At 43.0% G+C, this 16,041-nt stretch overlaps 1 protein-coding gene across 1 annotated transcript in view; it reads right to left on the bottom strand.

Moving 5' to 3' along the window:
• Positions 1–16,041, bottom strand: part of brinp1 (bone morphogenetic protein/retinoic acid inducible neural-specific 1) — a 93,478-nt gene that overhangs the window by 9,740 nt on the left and 67,697 nt on the right. The window contains exon 6 of the mRNA XM_056746811.1: positions 4,145–4,381. Coding sequence (XP_056602789.1) covers positions 4,145–4,381 — 237 coding nt within the window. The remainder of the gene's footprint in view (positions 1–4,144; positions 4,382–16,041) is intronic.

Raw genomic sequence — 16,041 nt, 5'->3', positions numbered from 1 at the left:
ACTAAGGAGAGGCTGACGAGGAACGAGATGTAGGGAACAATGACGAGACACGAGAAAGATCACTCAATCTCACACAAAACCATAGGTTATGCCATGACTCCACTCAAACAACAAGAATAAACATGACATGATAGTGGAATCATGACATAAGCCCCCCCTTTAATGAGCACCTCCAGGTGTTCATCAAGGGGTAACTAACGAGACAAGACTGACTGGGAAACAGACAAAAACCAGACAGACAAGGTGAACATGACAAGGGGCATACAAGAAATAATAACAAATGGGTTGGGGTGAGACAACAAAAATAGCAAACAAGGGAGGGGGGGTGGGGGCAGACAAGAAAACATGGGTAGTCCAGAAGGGGGAGGGCTGGGTGGGGAAGTTCCAGCCCTTGGGGACGCGCCAGGGCGCGGAGCCCCAGGAGGCTTGACAGGAGTAGTCCTGGGGGGAACTGTCCTAGTCCCCTGCAGGACTGTAGGGCTGGACCACGGCTGGAATGCCGGGCTGGACCAGGGTTGGAAGATCGGCTGGGCAGCCGGACTTGACGGCGGCTGGGCAGACGGACTTGACGGCGGCTGGGCAGCCGGACTTGACGGCGGCTGGGCAGCCGGACTTGACGGCGGCTGGGCAGCCGGACTTGACGGCGGCTGGGCAGCCGGACTTGACGGCGGCTGGGCAGCCGGACTTGACGGCGGCTGGGCAGCCGGACTTGACGGCGGCTGGGCAGCCGGACTTGACGGCGGCTGGGCAGCCGGACTTGACGGCGGCTGGGCAGCCGGACTTGACGGCGGCTGGGCAGCCGGACTTGACGGCGGCTGGGCAGCCGGACTTGACGGCGGCTGGGCAGCCGGACTTGACGGCGGCTGGGCAGCCGGACTTGACGGCGGCTGGGCAGCCGGACTTGACGGCGGCTGGGCAGCCGGACTTGACGGCGGCTGGGCAGCCGGACTTGACGGCGGCTGGGCAGCCGGACTTGACGGCGGCTGGGCAGCCGGACTTGACGGCGGCTGGGCAGCCGGACTTGACGGCGGCTGGGCAGCGCTCTCTGACGGCGGCTGGGCAGCGCTCTCTGACGGCGGCTGGGCAGCGCTCTCTGACGGCGGCTGGGCAGCGCTCTCTGACGGCGGCTGGGCAGCGCTCTCTGACGGCGGCTGGGCAGCGCTCTCTGACGGCGGCTGGGCAGCGCTCTCTGACGGCGGCTGGGCAGCGCTCTCTGACGGCGGCTGGGCAGCGCTCTCTGACGGCGGCTGGGCAGCGCTCTCTGACGGCGGCTGGGCAGCGCTCTCTGACGGCGGCTGGGCAGCGCTCTCTGACGGCGGCTGGGCAGCGACCTCTGGCGGCTGGGCAGCGACCTCTGGCGGCTGGGCAGCGACCTCCGGCGGCTGCTGGGCCGGGCTCGGTGCCGGACGGACCGTCACCTTCCCACAGCGCCCCCCCAAAAAATATTTGGGGTTTGACACCACCGGACTCGGGACCACAGGACTCGGGACCACAGGACTCGGGACCACAGGACTCGGGACCACAGGACTCGGGACCACAGGACTCGGGACCACAGGACTCGGGACCACAGGACTCGGGACCACAGGACTCGGGACCACAGGACTCGGGACCACAGGACTCGGGACCACAGGACTCGGGACCACAGGACTCGGGACCACAGGACTCGGGACCACAGGACTCGGGACCACAGGACTCGGGACCACAGGACTCGGGACCACAGGACTCGGGACCACAGGACTCGGGACCACAGGACCCGGGACCACAGGACTCGGGACCACAGGACTCGGGACCACAGGACTCGGGACCACAGGACTCGGGACCACAGGACTCGGGACCACAGGACTCGGGACCAACTGGTTCCCGGCTGACCTCCGCTGCCTCTTCTTTTTCAGCCGAGCCACCCGTCTGGTGGTCGGCTGAAGGAAGGAGGTAAAGGGCAAAGCCGGTTCCGGGTTGGAGGCCTCAGAGGAAGACCCTGAGGAAGTTCTCCTCCCCCGCTTGCCACGGAGACCAGTCGGTGGTGGTGAAGCTGCTGCGGTTGAGGCGGAGGGCACGGTGATGCCCACAACCCCGACCTGCAGGGTACGACCCTCTGGAATAGCAGCCAGCGGAGATGGATAGCAGGATTGTACTGGGACCCTGGACTCGGACCTGTTCGTGGCATACCGCCACACGACATCGAAGTCCAGCGGTCTCAGCATCCTCATCTCCGCCGGCGACAGAGGATCCCTGAGGCCGCGGCTGAACAACACCGCTAGCTCCGCCTCCCCAAAGACCACCTCCTCTGCGGCATCCAGGAACCTCTCTACGTAGGTCCCCAGATCACCATCTCCTTGGCGGATACCGCAGAGGTGGCGTGCCTGGCGGGACCGCAAGCAGTTCACCTTGGCTGCCTGCTGGGTTCTGTTTGGCGCGTTCATTCTGTCATGCATCTCTCTTTGAGACATGGCGTGAGAACCCAATTGCAGGCAGGACTCAGACGTGGGGTAAACAAGGGAATTTATTAACAAAGAAACACAAAACAAAGACCCACGATGGGGTAAAACAAGACAGGATAACAATATAAACTTTAACAAGGACAAGAACACTAACTAACTAGACTATAAAACAAACACTTGAAACAAGCACTAAACTAACACTTACTATAAGGGAGGAAACAGGAACAAGATGACAAGCATAGAATGACGTTCAGACGAGGACCAGGTACATCTACAATGAACGCGCACAGGACAATGAAACATGAGGACTCTTTATAGGGAAGACAGACACAGGATCATAACAAGCAACAGGTGCTGGGGATTAGCACTAAGGAGAGGCTGACGAGGAACGAGATGTAGGGAACAATGACGAGACACGAGAAAGATCACTCAATCTCACACAAAACCATAGGTTATGCCATGACTCCACTCAAACAACAAGAATAAACATGACATGATAGTGGAATCATGACAGTGTGTCGGGTGATATTATCTGATAATTCAATGATGAATCTGTGATCTCACACCAGAGCCCACTGATAATTCACATCTGACAAACATTCATCACCCCACAGACCTGATGATGATGATTGAAGAACTCTATTAACACTTTCTAACAATTATCACCTCTTACATTATATTGGCTTGACATTTCAGAAGATTCATTCAGAGCTCTTGTGGCGTCGTCTCTTTTATTAGCGCTTCATTATCTGCTGTGGTCATAACACAGACACTGAAGAATCGCCTTTGGGAAAAACCTTCTCCTGCTTTACGTCTTTCTGGTGAGAAATATTTGCTCAGCAGCTGAAATGCGTCTGTCCATGCGTGAGCTGCATTAACTGTGAGCGCAGCACAAGTCTAGATGTTGTTTGTGCGTCTTTCTTATCACATTTAAACAGGAACACAAGCACAGTATTTGGCCCACAGTGACTGAGAGCAGATAAACCCTCAGTGAGAATGTGTCATGCCGTACTATAATGTAAGAAATGGGATCAAATTAAAACCTTGTTTTCTCACAGACGCAACTGTGGGCTCCTGAATTATTCAAGATTCGTTTTTTTTACTGTCTCAAAGAACTTTGGCATGCAAGAGAAGATGAGTTTTGAGCAGACAGAGGCTTGTGTGAGATGACAACAGACTCAACATTTAAGCCGACAGATGATTAGACAACTCGCCAACAAACCAAACAAAATTGGGCAAAAAAATAGCATTTATTGGATTGACTCGATTAACACACTGAACAAGTCAAAGCAGTAATGTGTTCACATATATTATATTTGATTCATTGTTAATCTGATGGCTCATAAAATAATTGTATATATTGTTTGTGTCTGAAAGCCCATTATAAATCACTGCATTTTAATAAACTCTGTGTTGTTCACAAGCTCTTTTCATCACTTTTATTGGGTAAATATCTGCAAAACCCAGAGACAAACACAGAGGGGACGAATAATTGATGAAAAAAACTAAAATCATGGAAAATGGAGAAATGAAGATTCTGTCTGACAGCGACGATACAGATGTGTGTGTAAACATCTCAACAATGAACTTCAGTCTTAGCTTCAATCCCATGAAGGATTCTAACAGTGATGATTTAACACTCGTTTGGTGTTGAAAACCATTGATGTAGACATTGTGAAGCTACACCTCTGAAGCGCTGGAGTTACCTGAGTTCTCAAAGTCACTGTAAGACGCCTCCCAGGTCTCGGCCATGCCCACCAGAGTATTCTCCATGATCTGCAGGTCAGTGGTGGGACAGTTGCATTGTGGGAAGTCTTCAGCACATTTACAGATGCACTGACTGCTCTGACAGATGTATTCTCCCTCTCCATTACACATGATATAGCTCAGAGCCGACTGGACAAACTTCTCCTGAAGGTACTCGGGAAAAATGACCTGCAAACCTGCCAACAGGAAGAAGAATCGATGTTAAAGTCATTATCAACATCCAAAGACCTTATTGATTTCACATCAGACGGCAACAGGTGGAAAGTGCAGCAGAACTTCACATTAAACGCTCTCTCGTATCTGAACATCATCTCTAATCTACATATACACAACAGTACAGTCAGAACACAAACACACACACACACACACACACACGCACACAGTGCTGGTGTTTGTGGTTGAAGTTTCACTTGACTTTCATTCGTCCTCTCACAGTCTTTACATAATGAAATAAAACACAAGAGTGATTGATGTGTTGTGTCTTCATTCACTTCAGCTTATTTACCACAACCTGTCAACACTTCATCTCCTCCACTGTGTGTGTGTCTGTCATTACAGTTGTGTCATTATGATGTGTGTATAGTGTATGTTTATGTTAGCATGTGTGTGTATCTATGATTGTGTTTGTACGTGTGTATATGTTTGTATGCGTGTGTCTGTGTGAGTGTCTGTGTGATTACAGTTGTGTCGTTATGATGTGTCTATTTTTTGTTAGAATGTGTGTGTGTCTATGAGTGTGTTTGCATGTATATGTTAGTCTGTGTATCTTAATGGTATATGTGTCTTTAGGATTGTGATAGTGTGTGTATCTGCATGTGACACACAAACACACACACACACAGTCGAGGAGCTCTGCTCTAACCCATCCAGAACCATAGCAACAGTCTAAAACAAGCTCACAACACCTCAGCCACACCTTGGCAACCACACAGGTGACATCATCAGATTTCCTCAGAAAGAATGTTAATGTAGATTATTGTGACGATGACAAAAATGTGTTTGTCATTAAGAGGACATGTAGATTCTCAGCTGATGTTACCTTCAGAACAACAGACGTGACATAAGAGAGAGAGAGAGAGAGAGAGATCATATCTGATCACAGTGAGACACACACACACACACTCTCTCTCTCTCTCTCTCTCTCTCTCTCTTCCTCTCTCGCTCCATCTCTCTCTCTCTCTCTCTCTCTCTCTCACTCTCTTCCTCTCTCTCTCTCTCTCTCTCTCTTCCTCTCTCGCTCCATCTCTCTCTCTCTCTCTCTCTCTCTCTTCCTCTCTCTTCCTCTCTCTCTCTCTCTCTCTCTCTCTCTTCCTCTCTCTCTCTCTCTCTTCCTCTCTCTCTCTCTCTCTCTCTCTCTCTCTTCCTCTCTCTCTCTCTCTCTCTCTCTCTCTTCCTCTCTCTCTCTCTCTCTCTCTCTCTCTCTCTTCCTCTCTCTCTCTCTCTCTCTCTCTCTCTCTCTTCCTCTCTCTCTCTCTCTCTCTCTGTCTCTCTCTCTCTCTCTCTCTCTCTCTTCCTCTCTCTCTCTCTCTCTCTCTCTCTCTCTCTCTTCCTCTCTCTCTCTCTCTCTCTCTCTCTCTCTCCCTCTCTCTCTCTCTCTCTCTCTCTCTCTCTCTTCCTCTCTCTCTCTCTCTTCCTCTCTCTCTCTCTCTCTCTCTCTCTCTTCCTCTCTCGCCCTCTCTGTCATTCTCTCTCTCTCGCTCCATCTCTCTCTCTCTCTCTCTCTCTCTTAGGCCGTCTGTGAAGCCCTCTGCCAATATTCATTTAGCTTGATGTATTCCTGCTCCTGCAACTTTAATGTGATTTCTGGGAGAATCCAGATGGTGAGTTCACGGATGGGTGCAAGTCCATGACAACAGAGGTGCCAACAGCCCTGACTTCACAATCACACACATACACACACACACACACTTCTACAATACAGATAGACCACATCACGGTCCGTCTGGGAAATCAGCTCAAGAGACACTTTTAAATATTTTTACTTTCTTAATTTATCATAGAAAACATGTATCGGCCAATTTCTGATCAATATGAAACCATTGGCAGGAGTCTGTCGTGTTCTGTTCATAAGTTAGATGCTAAAATAATCTTATTTGTATTTAGTTTATTGTCTTTGTGTTTCTCTTCTAATGTCGACCTGTTGAATGGTAAATGATTTGATGATGCATTAGCTGGTAGAGTTACGTTCAGTACATGTCAAATCATCCTTCATTTAAAACATGTCAGCTACTGTATTTACTGACAGACGCTCACCAGTAAAAGCCAAGAAAATCTTATCAGGGCATCCATTAAAAAAGGCTTGTAACTATTAAAAATAGATACAACAGTCTCTGATAAACAATCCAGCGTTATTTAGATTGTACTATAACAATTGAAAAGAAGGTCTGCATTCAGTAAATATGAGCTAACAAAATATACAAATTCACAATTCATGTCCAGTTTTATCTCATGTGTCACGTGTAATAAGCTGGATAATGTACAAGCAGCCGGCTGTTATGGTGAAATAATCCCCTTCAGTGTGACACTAGACCCTCCGCTTCACGTCCTGATCACACTGACAGGGATTATTTCTGTGATAACATACCGGCTGCCTGTACATTATCCCTTACATAACACACCATGAACTAACACCAATAACTGTATTGACATGAGCAACTTTAAGGATTAAATACATGCTGAAAAATAAATTGTTGATTGTTAGCTGATGTTGGCTAATGCACTTACTAATGTTAACAAACAGCACCTTATTGTAAAGTGTTACCCACATCAATTATATTGTGTCTCCAGACATAAGTGAGATTAAATACAGAGTCAACGGAAATTCTATCTTAAATCTCATTAGTGAGCGGGTTTCCATCACTCTGGTTTAATTTGCATTTAGAAACGAGTGATGGAAACACTCAATATCGAATTTAAAACCCTCAATTAGCAAAAAAGTTTTTAGGCTCACTTGAAGTGGTGTCTCATCTTAGCGAAAAAAGGGTTAATGTGAATAATGGGAGATGGAAACGCTTTTGCCAAACAAATTCCTCCAAAAAGTCACGTAACGGCACTATGAGACGACATCACCTGACTTACCACAGTACAGATGTACTTACACAGCATCAGAAATGTTGTTATGATCATTCTTAAATGTCTGAGCAAAGTCCTCAAAGTATTCTGTAATCGCGTCTTAGAACGGTCACGACTGTGTTTCCCAGGCATCCACAAAAGCGCCACATTTATTGTGTTTCGTAGTCGTCGGCTTGCGCAAGTTTAATTCTACATGAATATCATTATATTCAGTGGCTTCTCTTACTTTTATTACTGATATTTAGTGGCAGTTTATTAGGAAGTGACGATTGACTAGTTGGATTGAAACGGTGTTTATTCAAAAGTGTTTTATGCGATATTCCAATTTTGCTCATATGCTAAATTCACAAGTTTGCATGTAAACCCGGCTTGTGTCTCAGATATTTCTGCTGAGAAAAAGAGTCACAGACTGAGCTCACATTTGTCTCGTCTGCTATCAATAGTCAATATTACTAAAGATCTCATCACATTGACTCAAATCCAGAATATTACACCTCTACAATCTACATTCACTTACACCTCCATGTGTTTCAACATTAACACTCATTTGTGTTTTTATTTCTTCGGAACAATTTGAGGAGAAACATCTGAGACTGAGTTGAGACTGTGAATCCAACACGACCGAGAACTCGACATCAATTCTCATGAGCAATAATATTCTCCTGCGAGTCGGTGGTCTGTGGGGGTTTTGGAGGAGCCGAGATAAGAAATATCTCTTAAATAGCACTCAATAAATATATTTGGTCTTAAAGCTCTCAGTATTGAGCAGCTGGCGCCTGCGGTGGCCTTTAGGCGGGTAAGAAGAGGGTTATCTAAATGCTAAAGTGTGTCTGTGGGATTTGGCTTCGACCGGGATATTTTTATGTATCCTGATGGCGTGTTGAACGGGCCGTGTTCCAGAGTTCAGCGGCTCCTGGCAAGCGTTCGCTCCACCTCATCAGAGCGGGTTTCATCAAACATTCATTCAGCATCGTGTGCCACCAAAATCATCATCGCTTAATGAAGTCAATAATGAAATTACAATCACCTTGCAAGAAATCAAGAGCTTTAAACCCGACGAGTCTCTCAGCGTTTGTACCGTGACGTTTGTCAAGCAAAGCCTGTTCTCTGCCGGTCTTAAAATAAAACACATCACATTTGCTTCTAGCTCGGAGACGGCACAGGATCAAGAGGCCGACGGAAACACCCGTGAATCAATAATGCAAAACGGACCGGCAGACCTCCTGAAATAACCATTAGAGCCGTTTTCATTATGATACTACACAACAACACACATAACTGAAGACTGCTACACAAAACCAGTATTTCTGAAAATGAAAGTCTGATGTTTTACTCATGCTACAAACCATCGTGATTTCACTGATTTCACAATGCTTTCAAAGTCATCAGATGCATCAACGAACAATAAAAGTGATGAGAAAACTTTCCCTAACCACCCAGATAACACGAAAGGAACATTTCTTCAAGAAATCATCATTTTGTCATTATTTAACTGATGGATGAGTTTCTGTGATCTTCAGAACAAATACACAGATTTTTGTTTGAAGTGATGTTTTGTGTTTTATGGTAACATTGGGAGTCAATGTGACCTACTTCTCCAGCTTCACAAAGCAAACAAATGTTAGAAAAGAACTGCTGTTGTACACTACCAGTCAAAAGTTTTGGGCACTTGAAGGAAATGTTTCTCGTTATTTAAAAAAAAACTGTTTGATCTGAACCATGTGCTTAAATGTCAGAAATTAGTTTAGTAGACTGAAATATTATTTTGCAGGCAAACATGATTCTTCATGAAAAAACTTTTGTTTAATAAAAAATGCTTTTGAAATGAATAACTTTGACTGAATAATGAAGAAAGAGAAGCCAACAGGAGATGGGAACTCCTTTAATATTGTTAAAAGCATCTCCGGGTGAGACCTCCAGAAGCTGCTCAAGAAAATCACAAGAAAGTTCAAATCGTTTCTGCAAATTCTAGCCAAAAGGTGAAGATGATCAAATATAACACGTTATAATTTTTGTTTCAAAAAAAATTCCCATAGTTCCCTTTGTTTCGTTTCATAATTTTGATGAGTTCCTTATTATTCTAAATAATGGAAAAAATACCAGGACACATCATTAATAATGAAAATGCATTTTTGGATGAACTATTCCTATAACAAGTAGATAGCAAGACACTGACATCCACCTGTGATAGCCTTGCACCGATCACTCTAGATGTGTTCACATAATGTACACAACTGAAGAGAAACTAACATGTGTGTGAAAATACTCATACAGAATAAACTGACACAAGTGTTTAGAGACAGAGAGAGAAGAGCACAGATGAATGTCAAGACGATGTGCAGTACACACACTGATCTCAGGTCAGTTCTCGTACTGTGTGTGAGTTCAGAACAGAGCATTTGACTTCAATAATCATAATGATTGAATGAGATATTCAGTGTGTGCGTGCATGTGTGTATTATAAATGAAGTGAAACACTGTGTACATTCTCATGATTCTGAGTGACTAAGCTCATGATTCTAATGACATTAATAAGTATAAAACACAAATCACACAGAAATAATGAGGCCGATATTTCATGTGTCTTTTCAGCAGTCTAAACTGATGCTCAGCTCAGTTCACCTCTCTTTCTTTTGCAGCATTGCATTCTGGGATTGGCATTTAAGAAAATGTGGAGTCAGCAGAATGTCAGTGCGGCTCATGTATTGGACGCATGCATTCTGTATGATGTGTGTAATAAGGCTGATCGCTGCCCGTTGTGTGATTTTACTCTCAGCACTGAATATCCCTCGTAGGAAAGAATAAATTGAGAATATTTATGATATCTCAAGACCATATTTGAATGTTTGGAATGTGAAGACCACAGCAGAATGTCACACAAAGATGAAAGATCTCATGAGCTCTGATATCAATATTCAGACGTTGGCTGCATTTATTGCCGAGGCAAAGTAAAGTCAATGAAACTATGAACTACTTTTCAGCGTCTGGCGGCGTTTCAGAAGCGAATCAATGTGCCTTTACCTGGGATTAAAACACACATTTGCACTTTAGACTCATGTTGTGTTGTAAATAAACGGCGTCCGTGCGAGCGAGCTGAAAGGCCACTAATATTCAGCTGTCACAGGCAAAACTAAAAGCAAATCAATATGAAAACAGAAGGTCTTGGAATTGCTTTGGAGGATGAGGGCACAGAAAATATATCCAGTGTCTGGAAGAGGAGAGAAAGGGCTGATTTATCCGCCCCACTCGTCCATATAGAAACTCACTGCTGATTGACCGGCTCCAATTGAGAGCTGACCTGAGGTCAGTGAGGAAAGATTTCATCAGCCGCCCGACGCCTGCCAGCCCAGAGAGGTGAATATGAGGATACTGGCATCAATCTTTTAAATGATGCACCATTACAGAAGAGCTATGAGCTCACAGCACCACATTCTCTCTTAACCCAACCACAAACCATCTCAGGATCACACACATGACACCAGCACGGCTTATGGGTTACTGTCACACAAAATCCACTTTTGAGAAAATAAAAAAAAGTATGAAAATCTTCATTTTATTTCATTTTAGCCTGAAATCAACTTAGAAGTGTTCTTGCTCATTTCATGTCAATGTCTACACTGTGTTAAAAAATGGCGTGTTGTTCTGTAATTTTGCAAACTAAAATCAGAAAATTAAACCAAAAACTATACTAAAATGAACAGGAAACTAAATGACTAAACATGAAATTAAAACAAAATTCTAAACAAAACCTAAATTACATAAAAAAGGAAACCTGAAAACATAAGACTGAACTAAACTTAAGCATCAAGCATCAAACCTAAAAACAAATACAACACTTAAACTAAAACTAACAGAAAATCTAAAACTAAATTAAATAAAAATAAGTGCACAAAAACTTATATAAGAGAATAAATTCTGATACACACATTATGTTTTGTCAGCGTTTTAAAGCAGGCACACACACACACACACACACACACGAGTCATCTCTTGAATGAAATCATCCTCTTCAGCGTGAGATTTCCATCTGCAATTTATCATTGACAGACTTCATCGCACATATGTCCTAATTGAGTTGTGTTGTGTTTGTTTATTTGTTTGCCAAATGTTTGCCAATCTTGTGAAGTGACAGAGAGAGAGAGAGAGAGAGAGAGAGAGAGCTTATGAAGATGAGTATGTGATCCATCACATGGCAGATGAATTGCCTGTGGGGCTATTTCATTTATTTTCTCTCCTCTTCTTTGAAAACTGTTGGCTCAGGCTATTCTAACGTATTCATAAATCTTCTGGGATGGGCTTATAGCTCCTGCAAGAACAGAACCAAAGAGAAACCTAACACGAGCACAGACACAGAGACACTTTCTTTCTTCGCTGGACTCTTGGTTTCCTCTCGGGGTCCGGGGAGGTAAACGGCTCTTCAGAGCCCCGTGTCTGTCTCACAGAAAATATAGGCTGAATTAAACCCCAAACGCTTGCTTTTAACTGCCACGGCTTTGAAACTCCCTCTTCTTCATTTCAGATCATTTGTTGGTCCCAAATGAAGCATCTTTATACAAATCAATATCCAGAAGTTACTGATCCTACCGGCAGAATGATTACAGCAAGTAAACAACAATAAATCTCACACAATCTCCACCGTCACATTTCACACCAACATCACAGTGTAAGAATATGAAGCTTAAACACTGACGGTTTCCAGTACCATCTAAACCAGAACACAACTCACATATGTAGTGTATTTTGGCTCTTTTTGCAGGATAATTAAAAGTGGATTCTATTGGTTCCAATCCACCACATCACATCACAACAACAGAATCATTATATTATTATAGTTTCTTGTAAAACCAATACATCACTTCATAATCATTAAATCTGTTCTCTGAAAAGTTCTTCTTTGTGTTATTTTAAGCACTTTAAGGATGAAGGAAGGAAGTCTTTTATTTTTATTAGATTTTCTTATATGAATAGATATCATATTTTAATCCTGCGCTATTTTATGTCATTACCATAATACATATTTTATAAATTAATAAAGTTATGAGAATAGCAAATGTCTCGATTTGAAAATAATCACAAACATAACAGACCTCAAATATATATATACAGATATACCACAAGTAACCATAAATAAACCAAAAAAACACGTTTATTACACTTTTACTATAATGAAGAATGTTTAATTTTCGAAGAGCGCTTCTATCCCTTACACACTAGAGTCATACTGTACATGTGGAGATGATGATGTCATTCCATTCTTACAAGCATGATACATATGTAAAGAAGAACGTCGGCTGATTTATTCATTGATGTTGTTTGAGTAGAAGCATGCTGTGAAGATGATCCGTTTCTTTTGAAGGGCAGAAGATAAACAGTTTCAGAGCCGCTTAATCACAATCACAATTATCGTAAGGATGATTTTTAATTTCCTTCATTCCTTTACTTCATATTACCCCAGAGAAGTGATGTAGAAACATTCGTTTTAGTTTTTCAACACAGATCACTTGTCATTTTTGCCTAAACTTTCTTTAATAATTTCTGTTGTTCAGATGATCAGTAAAGTTTTGCTAAATATTGATGTCGCTCCAGGCGTTCTTCAAGTTCAAGAGTACAAATAAGTATAAATGTGCTAAAAGTGAAAACAATAATTGAGGGAAAATGGAAGAAAGAATATTAAAGTATTGAACAAATAAATGTCAGCATGTTATCAATTTAACCACATTGATTTTTCCTGCACACTATGAACTATAAAAACAATTCCTGTGGTCTCGTCTAATAAAACTAAAACTTCTATTCGTTTGAAACTTATTACAGAAAAAAAAATCCTTTCCTACAGATATCTAAGCATTGAGAATTAAAGATGCAAATACATCACTAAACATATACACCTTAGACCTGACCGCCTACTGATGGCCGTCAGACTGTATTTTCATGGATCTCCATAGCAACCAGTGCCATGATTCACTGTCTGGATGTAATATCCTTCAGTGTGGTCTCAGAGCTGGACCGAGCAGCGACCCGTCTCCAGACCCTCAGACCCCAGCGGGACTCGCCGAGACAAACTCAATATCACAATCCAGCAATAATCTAAAGCTCATCTTCACCAGTGCCTTCTGCAGACCCTGCTGTCATCATCACTGACTGAGGCATGCTGGGATACCTCTAACACACCCAAACACACACACACAGACGACTGTAAAAACACTCCGATCTGGAATGTTATATCATTCAGTGATGTTTTCAGCTGGAGACGCAGCGGCGTGAGTGATGTGTACTATATAACCACTTCCCTACACTCAAAAGAACATCCCTCCATACTACACACTATGTGAAAATCACCAAATAATGAGTGTGTAAAAGACAATAAGATCTATCTACATACTATGATGAATTCAGCTTAATTCAAACAGATTAATGTGGTTAAAAGAGTAATTCCAGTATAGAAAGTGATTGTTGGGAACAGTTTAGTTCTGACGTATCAACATTTGGTGATGTTTGTGTGTTTATGGACTAGTTACACAAAGCCGCCATATTAGATTTTTATTAGTTGAGTATTTCCGGTCGTATCACAGTGTATGGGAAAATACATTTAGATAAAATAGGAAACTGATATATCAGTGAAAACCTCTTTACAATGCTGAGTACCCTGTTAAGCCAACACAACTCAATATAACAGAAAAAAGACTTTTATTATTGTTAGATTGAGTTGCGTTGGCTTAATGAGTTACTCAGAAATGTACAGAGGATTTTGTATATCAGTTTCTTCTTTTTATTTAAAAAACAAAAAATCCAAAAATCTTTATTTTCCCATACAGTGTAATACGACCAGAAATACTCCTGCACACAATCACTGATCAAACATCTAATCATGCAACTAGACATTATGAGCTGTTTTACAACATTATAGTACAGTGACTGTCCTCTCATAACACTTTAGTCTTCTTTTGACCACACATTGTTTTTCAGATGTTACGTAGATCGATTGATCATTTATCTTTTAGATTGGAAAAACGAAGCTCAAAAAGCCCAGTTTCCCATTACGGGAACGCACACAGATTGTACATTGCCTTGAATAACAGTGTCTGCTGAATGCATTAATGTGGGAAATGGAATTAATTTCATTCAAAAGGGAAAATAATCACATGAGCTACAGCACCTTTTCATAAAAAAACCTTTAATGATTTTCCCCTAAAATAGACTCGATCACATGGTGATGAATGTGTTTCTGTAATGAGAGCTGGAGGGGGGTTTGAAGGTTTGGAAAAACTAGTTTCAGTGACACGGTCACGCGTGTGTTTCATGTTGTTTTAAGGCGACTGTGTGTGTGTGTGTGTGTGTGAATTGTGAAGCTGTAAATGTTGCGTGTCCCCGGTGTAAACGTTTGGTCGTCTCATTCTGTGTAGGTTTGTGACAGCGGCAGCGATGTGGCGTTCTCTTCAACCTTTACGCCGGTAAACTCACACTGTACTAATAAAATGAAGAGTCGCCGCGAGCGTTTGGTGCTGAAGGTCAGTGTGTTCCGCCTCTGATCTGAGGCCACAATTACAATCTAATCTGACCGAGACGCCGACCGATTTCATCACAACTCCAACAATCATTTAAAAATCATAACATCACAGAGAGAGAGAGAGAGAGAGAGAGAGAGAGAGGGGCTTATTATCCCATCATAGTCTGTGATGTCAACACTATAGTGAAGTTGATTTTATTACGTTGAGAAATGTAACATGGTGTCATTAACACGCTCCGTCAGATAACCCGAGGCAAAGTCACTCGACTCTCGTCTCTCACTGCACCACAACAAGATGAAGACAAACTACATCACACAACCAAACACTCCGTCTGAGTCCAGATGAAGAGCACCTCAACACTTCTTTACATTCACACCCTTGTGGCCAAACACTAATGTCAAATGTTCAGCTCGCTAATTCAGATAAACTGATATTTTTGTGTGATTTTTTTCATTGACAGATGCGTGTTTTCCCGTTCTTCAGTACATCCATCAGCTTTATAAACTGCCCATGTGATTTCACTTCAGTCAAAACATTTAGAGGCAAGTGTATTAATGGCAACAACAATCCCTTCAAAGCGTCGTATCTGAATTCACAGAGAGATAAAGACCTGGGATCCCCACCGTCTCCGTCACGTCTCTCTTCATTCTCAGTTGGTGTCAATCACACATCTTCCTCCCTCAACCCACCCGACCGGCCGAGAGCGACACGGACCCATTCACACATTCAGATGCATTTATAAATGACCAACACTTTACTTGTCAAACACGCTGGTCTCCACATATTGTGATGAGACAACAGTAAATGTGGTGTCACTGCAAATAAATTGAAAAAGCTCATTTTGATTTTCACAGAAAAAATCTGATGACAGAAGTTATGTTAAGAACAGCATGAGAACACGCTAGCGATGCAATTTCTGCCCAGAACATTCACATTTACGCTTTTATCCAAAGCGACTTACATTGCATTATACTATGCATTTATACTTGGGTATGTGCAATCCCCTGGGATCAAAACCACAACCTTGCGTTGTTAACACAATGCTCTTATCACTGAGCTTCAGGAAAGTATGCACATATTCTGTCTGCATACATCACCTGCAACGTCATTGATTTGTATATGTCCAGTGTGCACAGGAATATTTATTTATTGATCATTTAACATGACTCTTTCTTTACCGCTTCACTTCCTCTTTTTAAAAAATACAGCAGTCCTAGAGTAAAAGTCCATTAAAGAGACGGATGAGCAGAGGACGGTGA

This window comes from Triplophysa dalaica, chromosome 4, assembly GCF_015846415.1.
Source record: "Triplophysa dalaica isolate WHDGS20190420 chromosome 4, ASM1584641v1, whole genome shotgun sequence".
NCBI classification, from domain to species: domain Eukaryota; kingdom Metazoa; phylum Chordata; class Actinopteri; order Cypriniformes; family Nemacheilidae; genus Triplophysa; species Triplophysa dalaica.
This window is presented reverse-complemented; position numbering and strand designations above follow the sequence as displayed.